This window comes from Macrotis lagotis, chromosome 8, assembly GCF_037893015.1.
Source record: "Macrotis lagotis isolate mMagLag1 chromosome 8, bilby.v1.9.chrom.fasta, whole genome shotgun sequence".
Classification (NCBI taxonomy): domain Eukaryota; kingdom Metazoa; phylum Chordata; class Mammalia; order Peramelemorphia; family Peramelidae; genus Macrotis; species Macrotis lagotis.
In genome coordinates, this window is record NC_133665.1 from 338,843 (window position 1) to 353,472 (window position 14,630).

At 36.4% G+C, this 14,630-nt stretch overlaps 1 protein-coding gene across 4 annotated transcripts in view; it reads left to right on the top strand.

Moving 5' to 3' along the window:
* Positions 1–14,630, top strand: part of LOC141495153 (protein unc-13 homolog B) — a 369,137-nt gene that overhangs the window by 205,392 nt on the left and 149,115 nt on the right. For all 4 annotated transcript variants that reach the window (XM_074196148.1, XM_074196150.1, XM_074196149.1 and 1 more), the window contains one exon: positions 10,451–10,685. In XM_074196148.1, coding sequence (XP_074052249.1) covers positions 10,451–10,685 — 235 coding nt within the window. The remainder of the gene's footprint in view (positions 1–10,450; positions 10,686–14,630) is intronic.

Below are 14,630 nucleotides of genomic sequence, written 5' to 3' on the forward strand. Positions count from 1 at the left end.
GTATTCCTTGAACCACTGTTACCAGTCTCCTTGTTGTCCTTTGAACAAAACACACATCATCTCTTGACTCTGAAAGTTTTCATTAGCTGCCCCCCCCCCCCCCCAAGCTGGAATGCTTTCCTTCTTCCTTTCTGTTTCCTGGATTCCTTCAAGTTTCAACCAAAATCCCATTTTCAACAAAAAACACTTCCCAAATCCTCCTTCATTCTAATGCCTTCCCTTTGTTGATTTTTTCAGTCCTGTATAGAGGTTGTTTGTATGTTTGCATCATTAGACTGTGATTTACTGTAGCAGAAATTGTCTTTTTTATCTTTCTTTGAATCCCCAGCACTTAGCTCTGAGCTGGCACATAATAGGTTCTTAATAAATACTTATTGACCAAGTAAAATTCTCGGCATATCACTTCACCTCCTCTGGGTCTTGGCTTCTTCATCTCTAAAATGAGAATAAGGATAGTACCTCCTTTCCAAAGTTGTAAGAATCAAATTAGATGATGTCTGTAGAGGTTTTAGAAACGTTAAAGCACAATATAACTGTTAGTTATTATTATCATCATTATTATGTGAAATTCTTGAAAAAACTTCAAGAAGAGATAACTTGTACTTCAAAGCAGTTTCCCCAACATACACATAGAGAATAACCCTCAATAACTCATTATTGGGTTGTTTTTGTCATATCTGATTTCCTGCCCTATTTTTTATTGTTGTTGTTTTGGTTTGGGGGGGGTTCTTCTTTGGCATAGATGCTAGAGTGATTTGTTATTTTCTTTTTCGTTATATACACACACACACACACATATGGAGGGAGGGAGAGAGAGAGATTGAGATTATTTCATCATATAGATCGTCATTATATAGATTACTGAGGTAAACAGGATTAAGTGATTTACCCAGGTCCCATAGCTAGTAGTTGTTTCAGGCCAGATTTGAACATAGGAAGGTGTCTTGCTGACTCCAGGCCTGGCACTCTACAGTTGACCTCACAGTATTCCTAGTTGACCTAGTTTGTGATACATTATAACCCAGCCTGGTTTTTTGTTTATATTTTTACTCATTGACTGCATAAAGCATTATACTGAAAAAGTTGAAATCTCTGAGTTTGCTTTTTTTCAACTCTGGAGCCAATTATTTGCAGGGGCTTCCAGAGTGGCACCCTACAGGAAAGGGATTCCCAGGGCACAAAGTAATTATTTTATTTTCAGAGGGCAAAAGGCATTGCAGCTTGCCTGGAGCAATCTAGGTTGATGTGCACATTCTAAGGTTTTACATGATTATTTAGTTTCCAGTTTTCTTTTCAATTAAGTAGTTATTCTCAGGCAGTTGTTGTTGCTATGGGAACTGTGCTACTAAGAGTATTTCCTTAAAGCTTCAATCATATGCTACTGAATATTATGGTCCTATGATTAAAAAAAATGCAGTGAATCTTTAAATATAAAAATGGTAAATAACCCACATCTCCTCTTTCCTAGAGTATTTAGAGGAGAAATGCTCCTGACAGAGGGAGGAATTTATAAAATCCAAAATGAGTGCTGGGTTTAGAGCAAGAGGATAGAGGCTGAATCTAGGCTTCTCTGTTTACTCTGATAGACCTTGGAGGTCATTTTACCTATCTTTTTAATGAGAGGGTTAGATTAGATGAACTTTAAGGTTCCTTCCAGCTTTAAAGTATGTCTTATTATCCTCTGATTTTTGAAATTGTAGATCAAAGTTTAGAGCTGAAAAAGACTTTAGGTCTATTGAATTCAACCCCCTTATTTAAAAGTTGTGAAAACTAAGTCACAGAGAGGTTAAATGCCTTGCTCTGGATTGTATAGCTATCTAGTAATTATCTGGTGGGGCTAAGATAATGAAGAGAATTTTGCTAGCTCCAAGACCATGCCCTTTGATCAAATGATTCTATACTTGAACATATTTTTTTCTTTAACTTTGAAGTAATTAGCATATTTGTTCATTTTTGTTTCCTGATCTTCGTATTTTAGGGCAGTCCAGGCAATGAATCAAATTTTTCTTTTTTGCTAATGAAGGACAACAGAAATTTGGGAATGGCTAGGCTTCATTCTATCCCTGTATTCTATGACCAGAATGATTTGCCCTTTGTAATTTATAATATTTATAATTCATTTAGGAACTTTCAGGGTCCAGGACTTCATACATAATTCCAAAGATCTTGTTAAGAATTTCCAGAGTTCAGTTCTTGTCTGGAGCCAGTTAAAAATCTGAAGACCGTCTTTGAGCTGGAACCTGTTCCCATAGATCAGTAATTCCAAGTCATTCCTTTTCTACCAGCAGTCTTCTGTTGATATTCTTCTGGCCTTTGATGATTTGTGCTTATTCCTTCTGTCTGTTCTCTCTGTCTCTGTCTCTCTTTCTCTCTTAATTTTTGCAAGGGAATGGGGTTAAATGACTTTCCCAGCGTCGTACACCTGGTAGGTATCAAGTGTCTGAGTTCAATACCAGTACTCTATTCACTGTGCCACCTCACTGCCCATTCTGCCTATTCTCAATCACATCTTTAGTACATACAAAATGCCCCTGATACAATTCCTAATGAGATAAACATTTGGTTTGTTTATTGTATTTTTTAAAGAATATAAATATGAAAGAAAAATGATACATACTGTTATTCATAATATTAAGTAGTTTTGGTTAAACTGATTTTTTTAAATTGAAAGTTATGAAGAGTGTTGGCAAGTAACTGATTTATCAAAATAATATGCCTCAGTTAAAAAAAGTATAAAATTTGTTTTCCATTTTAAATCTATTATTAAAGAAGTATTACAATTCTAATGTGGGTTACTTTGAAACTCTGACAAGCAGGTGATGTTCTATTTGGGGAGAACTAGAGGTGAATCACTTAGTATTTATGCACTCTTACCACTTTCAAGGCTTCTCATTGTGGTAGTCCTGGTTGTGTTGTAAAATTAAGAGATAAATAGCCACGATCTTCTTCCTCTTGAATTTGAAATGTGGATAAGGATGTGAGCTCCTATGTGACTGTACTCCAAGGCTAATAAGACATTTAAATTATAAGAACAGTTTTTGTTTTTCTTACATCTCTTGGAAGTGACTTGGGAATGACCAGGAGACTTGTAAGAGTGTTCTGGGGAATATTTTTGATGCTTAGGAGAAACATGTATATGTTAAATAATATCAGTGTTTTACAACTTATATTAATTCTGATAATTGTATGACTTTAAACCAGTTGCAATTTCTCTGGGTCTCAGTTTTCTCATATAAAATAAGGGGGATTGGACTGGATATTTATCTAAAGTCCCTTGTAGTTCAATGTTTAATAAGATATTTAATGAGAAAATAAAACTTTTTCATTATTTCTGAAGTTTTTTTTTCTTTTTTATTCTTCCTTGCTGCCTATTGTGGTTTCCTCAGGTAACTGGATCTCTCTGGGATGGGGAGAACAGCAGAGTATGTAACAGTTTTAATTCTTTTTCAAGTTTCCTAGTCCTACTTTATATCATTCTCTCTCTTTCTACCTTCCCCCAACTCCAAGAAACGAGCTATTTATGCATACAAACATAATTCTAGATTGTCTTTCCCTCATTTATTTCTTGGCAAAAGTGCCTGAGGGTGGAATGGCATGTGTACTTGTGTATTTCCAATTTGTTTTCCTAAAGGCTGTCTGTATCAAACTTAAAACCAAAATCTATAGCTATAGCTCTGCAGTGCAAGTCCCTATAAGCCTTGGGAGAGCTTCTCTGCCTGACATATCTATGAGGTGTTATCTGCTGCCTGTCAGAGTGCAAGTTACCACATGTGATAACAGGTTCATGGTTTGAGAAGCAGTCACAGTGACTAGTGCCTTTGCAAATGGCAGGTAGACTAAGCTCATCCCCTATATTCTACTTCAACTGGGGAAAATGGACTGAGGGCACAATGGTAGTGACCTGTTGGTCAGTTTTTAAAACCAATTCATTTAGCAAAAAGAATAAACATATTTCTGGCCAAAGTCCCATTTTTGTAGTAGTCCCTCTACTGACAAGTTAGGTTACACATACTTCTCCCCACCCCCCTTCCTTCCTCCTTGCTTCTTGAGAGGGAGCCTTTGTCTTGTACAACTTCTTCCCTGAGATTTTGGTAAGCCTCCTTTCATTCTTTATTGAAATTCATAGGAATACTTTGAAAATTGGAGAGCAGAACAGTCTACTCTGTAGTCCTTTGGATAAGGCCTATTCTACATTATATACTCTTTAATATGTTGTCTGCCTTTTAAATGATGTCCTATGGCTGAGATGGCTTACGCAGTGTCCAGTGATATGTATCACTAGAATATTGTTTCAGACTAGAGACAATGACCTTCCTTCATACTGGCTTCTTCCCCTCTCCCTGGAGGACAAGAGTAACCTTCCACAACTCTTGTGCCTGTGAATAGATTGTGGGTATGGTTTTAGTTAAGCCTTTGCTGAGATGATCGTCAATACTCCATAATTCACCCTAGGAAATGGAAGCATTGCTTCAGGGTTGGAAATTGAGATCCCAGGTAATGCCAAGTCTTATTTTTACAGTGTGGACATCTAACACAGTTTTTAGAGTACAGAGGAAAGAGTGCTGGATTTGGAGTCAAAAGAGCTAGGGTCAAATCTCAGTATTGCTATTTGCTACTGGGGAGACTTGGACAAATCATGTAATTTCTAAGGACCTCATTTGTAAAATGAATGAGCTCAATTAGGTGTTTCCAACTCTAGATTTATGAACTTTTATATAACTTACATAGCATAGCACCCCCTCACTTAAATCCAACTCATTTGCCTGTCATGGCATCATGGTCTTCTTTGAGAACAAAGGACCAAATAGCCATCTCTGTGAGTAATAGGAGCAGTCCCACTACTGACAAGTTAGGTTACACATACTTCTCCCCCCCCCCTCCCCCCCCCGCCCCTTCCTTCCTTCTTCCTTGCTTCTTTACTTTAAAAAAAAATTAACAGCAGCCCTGGAGTCAGGAGGACCTGAATTCAAATCCTGCCTCAGGCAATAATTGCCTAGCTGTGTGACCTTGGGCAAAGTCACTCTTCATTGCGTTAAATAAAAATTTAAAAAAATAATTTTGCCAAATTTATATAGAAATAATTTTCAATATTCATTTTTGTAAAGTTTTTTCTCTCACTCTTCCCTCCCCCCCACTCTAGGATAGCAAATAATCTGATATAATTTATACATATATAATCATGTTACACATATTTCCATATGGATCTCATTGTGAAAGAAGAATCAGAACACAAAGGGGAAAAACCATAGAAGGGAAACCTTGCTTCTTTTCTTTCTCATGTGCCTTAATCATTGAAGTGCCCTGAGGGTCTTAGCCTCTCAACTATTTTTTTCCCTCTTCTTTTTTGAAAATTGTCACTCTTAGCTTTTTTGTCTCTTATCTAACCTTAATGACTGAAAGGGTATTACCTCAAACTGTGACCTCGGAAAGACAGCTTAAAAAAAGCCAAGGTCTTTCTTGGCATCCAGAACCATCCCCAATCTTCCTGAGCCATGTCCAGGGGCCTCTGGAGGAAAAAGTAAGACTGATGACTTTGCACAGCACCCCATCACTTAAATCCAACTCACTTGCATTTCATGGCCTCATCTCCCTGATATCATGGTCTTCCTAGAGAAGGACAAACAAACAACAGCAACACTGCAGTCAACCTCTTCACTGTGCATCTAACACATTGATGGATAATGACATATACTTTATGCTTTGCATATTGTATAGGAAGAAATAAAGCTGGAAGAGGTATTCCCAACCTAGACCTGAAAGGCTGTCCACCTAAATTTTCTCTTTTAAGGACATTGATGAATGAGATGAAAAGCCACCCATTTTTAACATTCCTTACAGGAAGCACAAGGTTTTTGAACAAGAGAGAGTCAATTCCCACAGATACCATGACATCTCAATTAGTGATCATTGTGCCCCACTTTACCCTTTTGCTGTAGAAGAAGGAGAATTAGAATAAAAAGGGAACAGCCATGAGAAGGGAAGCCTTGCTTCTTTCCTTTCTCACCTGTATTAATCACTGAGATAATCCTAAGGGTCTTACCCTCCCTACAGTTTTTTCTCCTCTTCTTTTTTGGAAGTGGTCATTATTGACCTCCTGACCTCATTGCACTCTTAGCTAACCTTTAAGTTCTATGTTAGCCATCAAGCCCATGAAACAAAGTGCTTTGTAAACAATATGAGCTCTATAATTGCCAAATTATGATGATTTGTATTCAGTGGCAATTTAAAATTTTTTCCATTTTTTTTGAAATCTCATTTATTTTGCTGCAACTATTTTTTGCTGAAAGGAGCTGGTAATTTACTCAGTAGATGGTTATTAAGAATTTCCTAATGGTATAGTCAGGAGCAGAAGGTTGTTGCTATCTTCTCTGAGAGCAATCAATTTGACCTGTGTGCATTTGGAAGGACCAAGAGTTAATCTTGAGACTTGAAGGCTAGACCTTTGTTTTCAATGAATGAAAACAAAATGAAACTGTGTACTTTTATGAGTGTCCCACATCAATAAAGTATTCTCCATCCACAAGTTAACAGTACATGTAGGAAGAATGCATGGCTGAAGATATCATAGAAACTAAACTTCCATTTAAAAATCTATAATTACCTTTATTTAGATCCAGGCCCAACTTGTCAGAATGAGTCCCTTTAGGTGATTGACAAAAGAATTTCACACAGTTGCTGTTACATGTCAGACAGTCCTATTGGGATGAGTCATACAGATTTGTCTTACAGCTTTTCATGCCCTTCTTAGATTTGATGTTTGTTTTTTAGTTAATATTATTATCTGTCAGGGGTGGCTGGGTGGCGCAGTGGATAAAGCACCAGCCCTGAAGTCAGGAGTACCTGGGTTCAAATCCAGTCTCAGACACTTAATAATTACCTAGCTGTGTGGCCTTGGGCAAGCCACTTAACCCCATTTGCCTTGCAAAAACCTAAAAAAAATATTATTATCTGTGGTTATCTAGGTGGTGGTAAAAATGGGTCTTGTGGGCATTCTTTTTTATTTGGTGGTGTGTCTGCACTTTTTGTGGACATTTCTTTTTTTTGTGTGTTATGTCTGCCCTATTCTTTACTCTAATTCTTAACTAGTAACCTGCCAAAGAGGAACAACTGCCTGGGACCATTATTCTCAGACAGATTAGTAGCAGATGTTAAAGATGGTGTCAGAGATGGCTTCCTTTTTAAGAGTGACAAGGAACTTTTATGTCGAGTTGCCTTAAAACACAATATAATCAGTCTTTATTTTTGCACAGGACTAAGTCTCACTGTTGTGAATTTTAGCTGACACATTTGCAAAGGTTGTTAATTTTAATTTCACCCCTTGCAGTCAGTGAGAAGCAGAGAAAATTCTATTGAATAGTAATCTTTGTTGTCAAGTAAACTTGGCCACGTTTTCAACATCATCTTGAATGATTTAATTTACATTTCTTTTTCCATTTCTCCCTTCAGCCCAGAGCTGCTCTTTCTCTGAGTACAGTGAAAGAAAGATGATTCTTTCTGAGCTGAGTTTAGGGTTTGAGGACAAGTCAAGTCTCAGCAACAAGTATTACATGCTAGCTACATTTCAGACACAGTGTAAAGTGCTGAGGATACAAAAAAACAAGCCACAAAAGTCAGGCCTGCTCTCAAGAACTCAGAATCTAATGGGGAAGATAACATGCAAACAACTATGTACAGCTATAAAGGGAATAAATCCTAGATATTCTCTGAGGGAAGACATGAAAATTAAAAAAGAACGAAAAGCAATGAGATTTCTGTTCTTCAAATTTTAGATCTCTTAGTCTGAATCCTTAGGTCTTAGTTTGAACTATTGTACCTCTTGGAGCCCTCACAGTCCTTCTGTGTCTGTCAGGTTTTTACTTAAAACAAATTTCAGTAGCTCTTATAAATTTCATTTGATATGAGCATTATAGGAAGCACTATCTTTGCCTGTATGCACTTTTATTACTGTTTATGTCCTCTCAGCTAAGTGGCACAAGGCAGTAATTAGAGCACTAGCACTGTAGTCAGGAAGACCTGAGTTCAAATTCAACCCCAGATATTAGCAAATGTGACTCATGGCCAGTCATTTAATCTTCCTCTGTCTTAATTTCCTCATTTGTAAAATGGGCATAATAATAGCACCTACTTCACTGCATCCTTGTGAAGATAAGATGAGATGATATCTATATAGAGCATTGTAAGTGTTTAAGCACCTTGTGAATGCTGTCCTCTTCCTCATCCAAGTGTATTGGAGGTCTGTCTTTAGTTCTTTTTACACTCTCTTGGTACTAGTGCAAAACTTGAGCTGATGACCAGTCCATCTCTTTTTTTCAGGCTTACATTGCCTTGATAATATTCCTTATGCCACTTCTTTTTTGTATATGAACCCTTCATGCATCATTCCATTGTCTTCAGAGTTACTCACATCTTTGATTTTTCAGAGATTATGGTGTTACAAGATTCACAGCCATATGTGATCTCCAGAAGAATTTTTTTTTGTGTCCCAAGAACAATGTAGCCTATTCTTTTCTTCCTCTAACTTAATTCTGAACCTAACTCACTGTCTATTTGCAATGCTTGACCATTGTGCACAATGCCTTGCACACATAGTAGATATACAATAAATACTTATAAATTGGATTTATGTACTGTGGTACTAACAATAGGAATTGGGGGAAAACAGAGATTTTATTATTTCTCCCCTAAAGTGTACTAAATATTAAAGCCAAAAGTGATCAATATGACATTAATGATTGCCACCTTATGTAACTAAATTCTCAGTGATTTTTGCAAATAGTTCTCTGTAGCAGACTTACATCTTTACTGTTTCATAATTAAGCTAAAGGTGCAGAGAACAAAGTTCCCTTTTCTGTACATCATTTGTCAATAATTTAGAACCAAAAGGGAGTGCATTAGTCTTGGTATAGAAAAACAAAATGCTGAAGGTTTTCTTCCTAGAGTCTCTCTTGTATATGTCAAGATTATTCACTTTTTAATAGTTCTCTGAATATTAAAATCAGGAGAAGCCTTGTAAATAGCATGAATTTATGCTTGATAAAGGTAGTCATCACTGAAATGGAAGATGTCTTAACAAAAGTGCAAAGTGAAGTGAATTCCCTATACATCAGAGATTGTTCAGTAATTTTGTCTGGAGTCCAGAAGCTCAGGAAGAATTTTAGGTCTGTGAAGTTAGATGAGAAAGAAAATTACATCTTTTTACTAATCTCTTAACCTAAAGTAAGCATTTCCTTAAGGTGTAAATATAGGTAAAATATAGGTAAAAACATTCTGGGAAAGGGGAACTAATGACAGAAATGATTAAGGGCTACTGTAGATGATTAAGTCTTCCCATGCTAGTAATATTGTGTTGATTTATGATTAGGTGTCAGCAATGGGGTCCATGATTGCTAAAAAAGAGATTACCCTAAAAATCTTCAGGAGAAATGGGGAACAAACATCTAAATAGAAGAAAATGTCCTTTGTCCAGACAGTGATATTTAATTTTTAAAGATGTAAAACCAAAAACTCTCTCCCTTTTCTTCTATACCAACAAAAGTGTAGGAAGGACCAGTGTAGGAAGGAAAGACCACCCCTCACCATCTCTCACCACTCCTTTCTCCTGCAAACTTTTCTTGTTTTAAAAGGAGAGTGTATATGGTTTGTTGGAAAGATCACAAAACTGGAAATCAGACAATATGAATTAGAGTCCTGGTTCTTTCATTAACATTACTTTTGAGGCCAAGCATGAGGCTATATGATTTTGAGTTGAAAGGGATCTTAGAACATTTATTCTGGCCCCTTCACTATATAGGTAAGTCCCAGAAAAGAGATCCATACAAGGTAGATAGATTTGAACTGATAGCTGCTGACCCCATACTCCTCCTCATACCATTCTCCTACTACATTATACTGATTCTGATTTCCCAGTATTATATTAAATCTGTTTCCTTATGTGTAAATTGGGACAATAATACTTCTGTTATCATAATAATGCTATATTACAATAATTATACAAAAATAGTTATACCAATAAAATGAGGTATCTAAGCAGTTCATTTTGCAAACTATAAAGCCTTTCATAAATGTCAAATCTTATTAGTTGGAAAGTCATTAGGAGATTCTACTAATCTTGTTTCTGACAACTAAAATTTAGATTTTTGTAAGAATTATGGTACCTGCAGAGGTATAATCTCAGAAGAATTTGATAGTGTTAAATGAAGTTTCTGAAGTTCATCCATTAACTAGGAGTGAAATCAAATAAAATCTCTAGTCATGTTTAATAATTAGGGAGTAAAATGAAAAAGGAACCAAGTATGGAGCAACAAGAAGAGGTTTGTTGTGTATTAAGTGGTCTCTAAGTTCACCATTATTTATTCTCATGGCTCAGCTTATAACTAAATGAGTTGGGAGAAAGAAAGTCTTGAAGGCCTGGGGCCAGAGTGTTTGTGGACTAATTGCAATTTTTCCTCAGCTTTTGAGGACCCTGACAGTGCTGTGGATGATCGAGACAGTGACTATCGCAGTGAGACCAGCAACAGCATTCCTCCTCCATATCATACTACTTCCCAACCGAATGCCTCAGTTCACCAGTTCTCAGTGCCAGCCCAGCTGCAACAGCAGCTGTTTCTTCAGGGCAGCTCTCGGGACTCTTGTAATGACTCTGTGCAGAGCTATGATTTTGATTACACAGAACGGAGGGCCCTCAGGTGAGTACTATGGCCAAAATTCTGTGTGTGTGTGTGTGTGTGTGTGTGTGTGTGTGTGTGTGTGTCTGTCTGTCTGTAGTAAAGTAGAAAAAGATCATTGCTTCTGGAGACTAAAATACTTCCAACCAGCTAGGTAGCTGAGTGAATGAGTGAATAGAATGCTGGACTTGAAATGAGAAAAATCTGAGTTCTAATCTGGTCTTGGATATTTACTAGCTGTATGACCCTGGGCAAGTCACTTAAACTCTATCTGCTTTTATCCACTGCCAAGAAAAAGTCCAGAGTCTGTGTGACCCATGGGGTTACCTAGAGTCAGACATGCCTGAACAGCAACAAGAACAACTAGTCTCATCTCTGATGCATACTATCCATGGGATTTCGGACAAGTCAGTTAACTTTTGTATGCCTTAGTTAATTCATCTGTAAAATGATGGGGTTGGACTTCAGGGCATCTGAGCTCCCCTTAACCTCTCTGTGATTCCATGATCCCATAAAATCTTCATGAAAATAGGGAGGGATTTAGGAGCTGTAACTAGAAATTTAGTTGAAAATACAGAAATGTGACCTCCCAAGCTATATGTACTTTATGTAGAGTGTTTGGATTTATTCCTTTTTTATCAAAGTCTTTCCCTGGGAATTTTTTGAAAAAATACCCCCCAATTTATATAAATCAGCTTTTACCATACCATGATAGTAGAGACTAAATGTGGGTAAATTTACCATATTTGATGCAGCAGCATTACTTGGCAGTTTGTTTAAAAACAGTCTAATTGGGCTAATCTCTTCTGTTTCTGAAATGAAAGCTACTATCTGATGATTTCTTCCTGTTGTCTATCTTGCCACCCTGTCCTCAGTGAAATAAAAATCATAAGCTTCAATCTGATGAGCATCTGTCTTTCTCAGGGAATCAGTCAATAGATTGCAGGTTCCTGCTCTAGTTTAATATTATCTCTAAGCATTTTTTCAAAGAATTTTTTTCATATGTGTGTCATGGGACTAAATTATATTTCTTTGTAATCGAATCATAAGGAGCTACAACAAGGAGCCTCATTGGAGAAGCCCCTTTTTAGACTGTATCTTATACATATATGTAAATATATACATGTTGTTTCCTCCATGAAGAAGATAATTATTGAATTTGTGAAGAAATGATTATTGAATGATTGATTGGTTAAATCAATTAGTCATTTGGTTTAATTAGTTGATCATTTTATTTCTATTGTTTTAATTGTTCTGGTTAGTTCATTTTAGTTCTTGTCTCTCCTCCTTCTAGTGTTGATGAAATACACATTCACTGACATTTCATCCACTGAGATACCACTCAACTCTTGAACTCTTTTCAGTTTGGTATGAGGGATGCTAGAAGGATAACAGTTCTTCTCTCTTAATCTTTAGTCATAATGCCCTTTCATTCACTGGGCAATCTCTTAGAGACATTGAAATTCATTTCTATAACATTCAGTTTCTGCTCTCCTAGAACAGCAAAAACTTGGTATCACAATTTCTTCAAGTTCCAGGTAAGGGAAATTACTCCATAAATAAGAGTCTATTGAATTCCTCCTGGATGCCCAGTACTTTACTTAAGATGCAGTATGGTAATCAATAAAAGTGTAAGACAATCCTCTCTTGAAAGCTCCTCATTAGGAACTAATTGGGAAAAGACTTAAAACATATTAAGCAATTATAGAGCAAAGAAGTCTTAAATTTTATGGTATTTCCTATAAGGACTGTAGGAGTTCAGAGAAGAGAAGGATCCTTGTGAAATGGAAGTATACCAAAGAGTTCTTATTTTAGTATAAAGTTCCCCTAATATGCAGTGATTAAACAATTTAGTTGAAAAGTTCCTGTTTAGTTTTATGGTGAATCACACAGTCAATAAGCAAATATTTTAAAGTGTCTCTTATGTGCCAGACACTGTACTAAGTCTTGAGAATGCAAAAGCAAAAACAATCTTAATTTTGAAGGTGGTCACAGACCCATAAGGGAGACAGACATTCAAACAGCTAAACACACACACACACGCGCACACACACACACACACACACACACACACAAACACGATGTATACAATGTCATGAAAGGGAAAGCACTAATAGTTTAGGGCAAGGATTGGGGTGGGGAATAGAAATGCCCCTTGAAGGAGGTGAATTTTGGGATTTGCTACCCCATTTTTTGCATTACTCTCTATCAATTTTGTTAGGTTACTTGCATGAACAACAATTGCCTGCTTTTTAAATTTTTAAGTAGATTCAATAAATATGGAAAATAGCAACACAATTGTAAAATACCTGAATCAATTACTCATAATTGGTTGAGTATAAAAGACTGCAGTTAGTTTAATAGTCCAATGATGATAATTTGAACAGTAAAATAACCCAAATTAGTCAGTCACTTTGGGTATGTCAGTGGCTCCTGCTGACTGCTACCTCAAGTTACAAATATCAGTTTTTCAAAGATGAGAATAAGGTTAGGTAATATTAATGTAAAATGGACTGTGGATAGATTATACCTAGGAAGAAATGGATCAGAATCATCAACTAATACTATAAGATTATAACATTTGAAACTGGGAGGGACCTTGAAAATCATTTAATGGAAGGAGGGAGTCCTTTCTTTCAAAACCTCTATCATAGATAACTCTTCCTTTCATATAGCAAATCATTTCATATGTAGACAGCTGTAATTATAGGAAATTCATCCTTACCTTCAGCAGAAATCTGCCTCCCAAACCTCAATTCACTGGTCTTAATTCTAGGGATAAGCAAAGTAAGTAATATCTAAAGGAATGTCCACCAGGATCTGTATTCAAAGATAGATTTCAACAAAACATTTGACAATTCTTCCTCTATCACTTAGTCTCTCAAGTCCATGGTTTTTTAATCTATAAAATGGAGTTGAAGTAGATAACCTTTAAGATACCTTCCTACTCTAAATCCATAATTTTACGAGCCCTTGTTAATGAGAATACTGAGTTAATTTGCCACAAAATCAGTATATTATATAAGGGGAAGGGAAGTTCTGAGACTAGAAATTTGCCCTTAATCAAATGAGAATTTAGCAGACTTGGACAGATTCCTAGTGTTGCCAACAACTAAGAGGCTTCTTTGCTTCAGGTCTCTGTTTTCCAAGCTTATTTGTCCTAAAGCTAATGAACATCATCTGGTGCTGGTGTAATCATGATACAATCCCTAGCCTCATGAAGATTTCAGTTTATTAAGAGAGATAAGAAACATGAGAAATAAATAGCTCTAATACAAAAGTGCCTGATAAGTACATAGGAAAATATTTTTAAAGTACTCTGAGTATTGAAGAGAAGAATTTATTTCAAGTGAGAGAGGTCAGAGAAAACTTTCTAAAAGAGGTTCCATTTGAGAAGGGCCTTGAAAGATAAATAAACTTTCAAAATGTGGAAGTAGGTCATGATAGTGGGGAATAGGGTATATTCCCCTAGGGGGGAGTTATGAACAAATATATCCAAGTAGGAAAACTGAAACAAACAAGGCCAACTGTTAGAATATAAATATTGGTCCCAAAATGAAAAAGCATAAGGAGCAATACTAGAAAGTGAAAGTAGTTATTGAATCTAACCCAGAGGGAAAAGAGCCCTACTAGGCTAAAGTAGTAGTAAGTGGTTTTCAGAAGCAAGTATATACAACCAAAGAGAACAAGAAAGCACAGAGCTGGACCATGTGGTTCCTAACTTCTTGGGTGTGCAGCAGGAAGCATAGAGAGTAGGCTAGAAAGATAGAGCTTCTCTAAAGACTCTTTGAACTATTGTTATTAAGAATCTGTTAAACATAAAGCCTATTCATTGACTTTCAGGTTATATTACCTATGATATTTTCAAACTGCACCCAGCTTCTTTTGATTCCCCTACAGGGAAAAGACTAAGCTATATGAGTTTCTTTTAATGCTTATAGAAACTTTATCTTTAATCACAGGTGA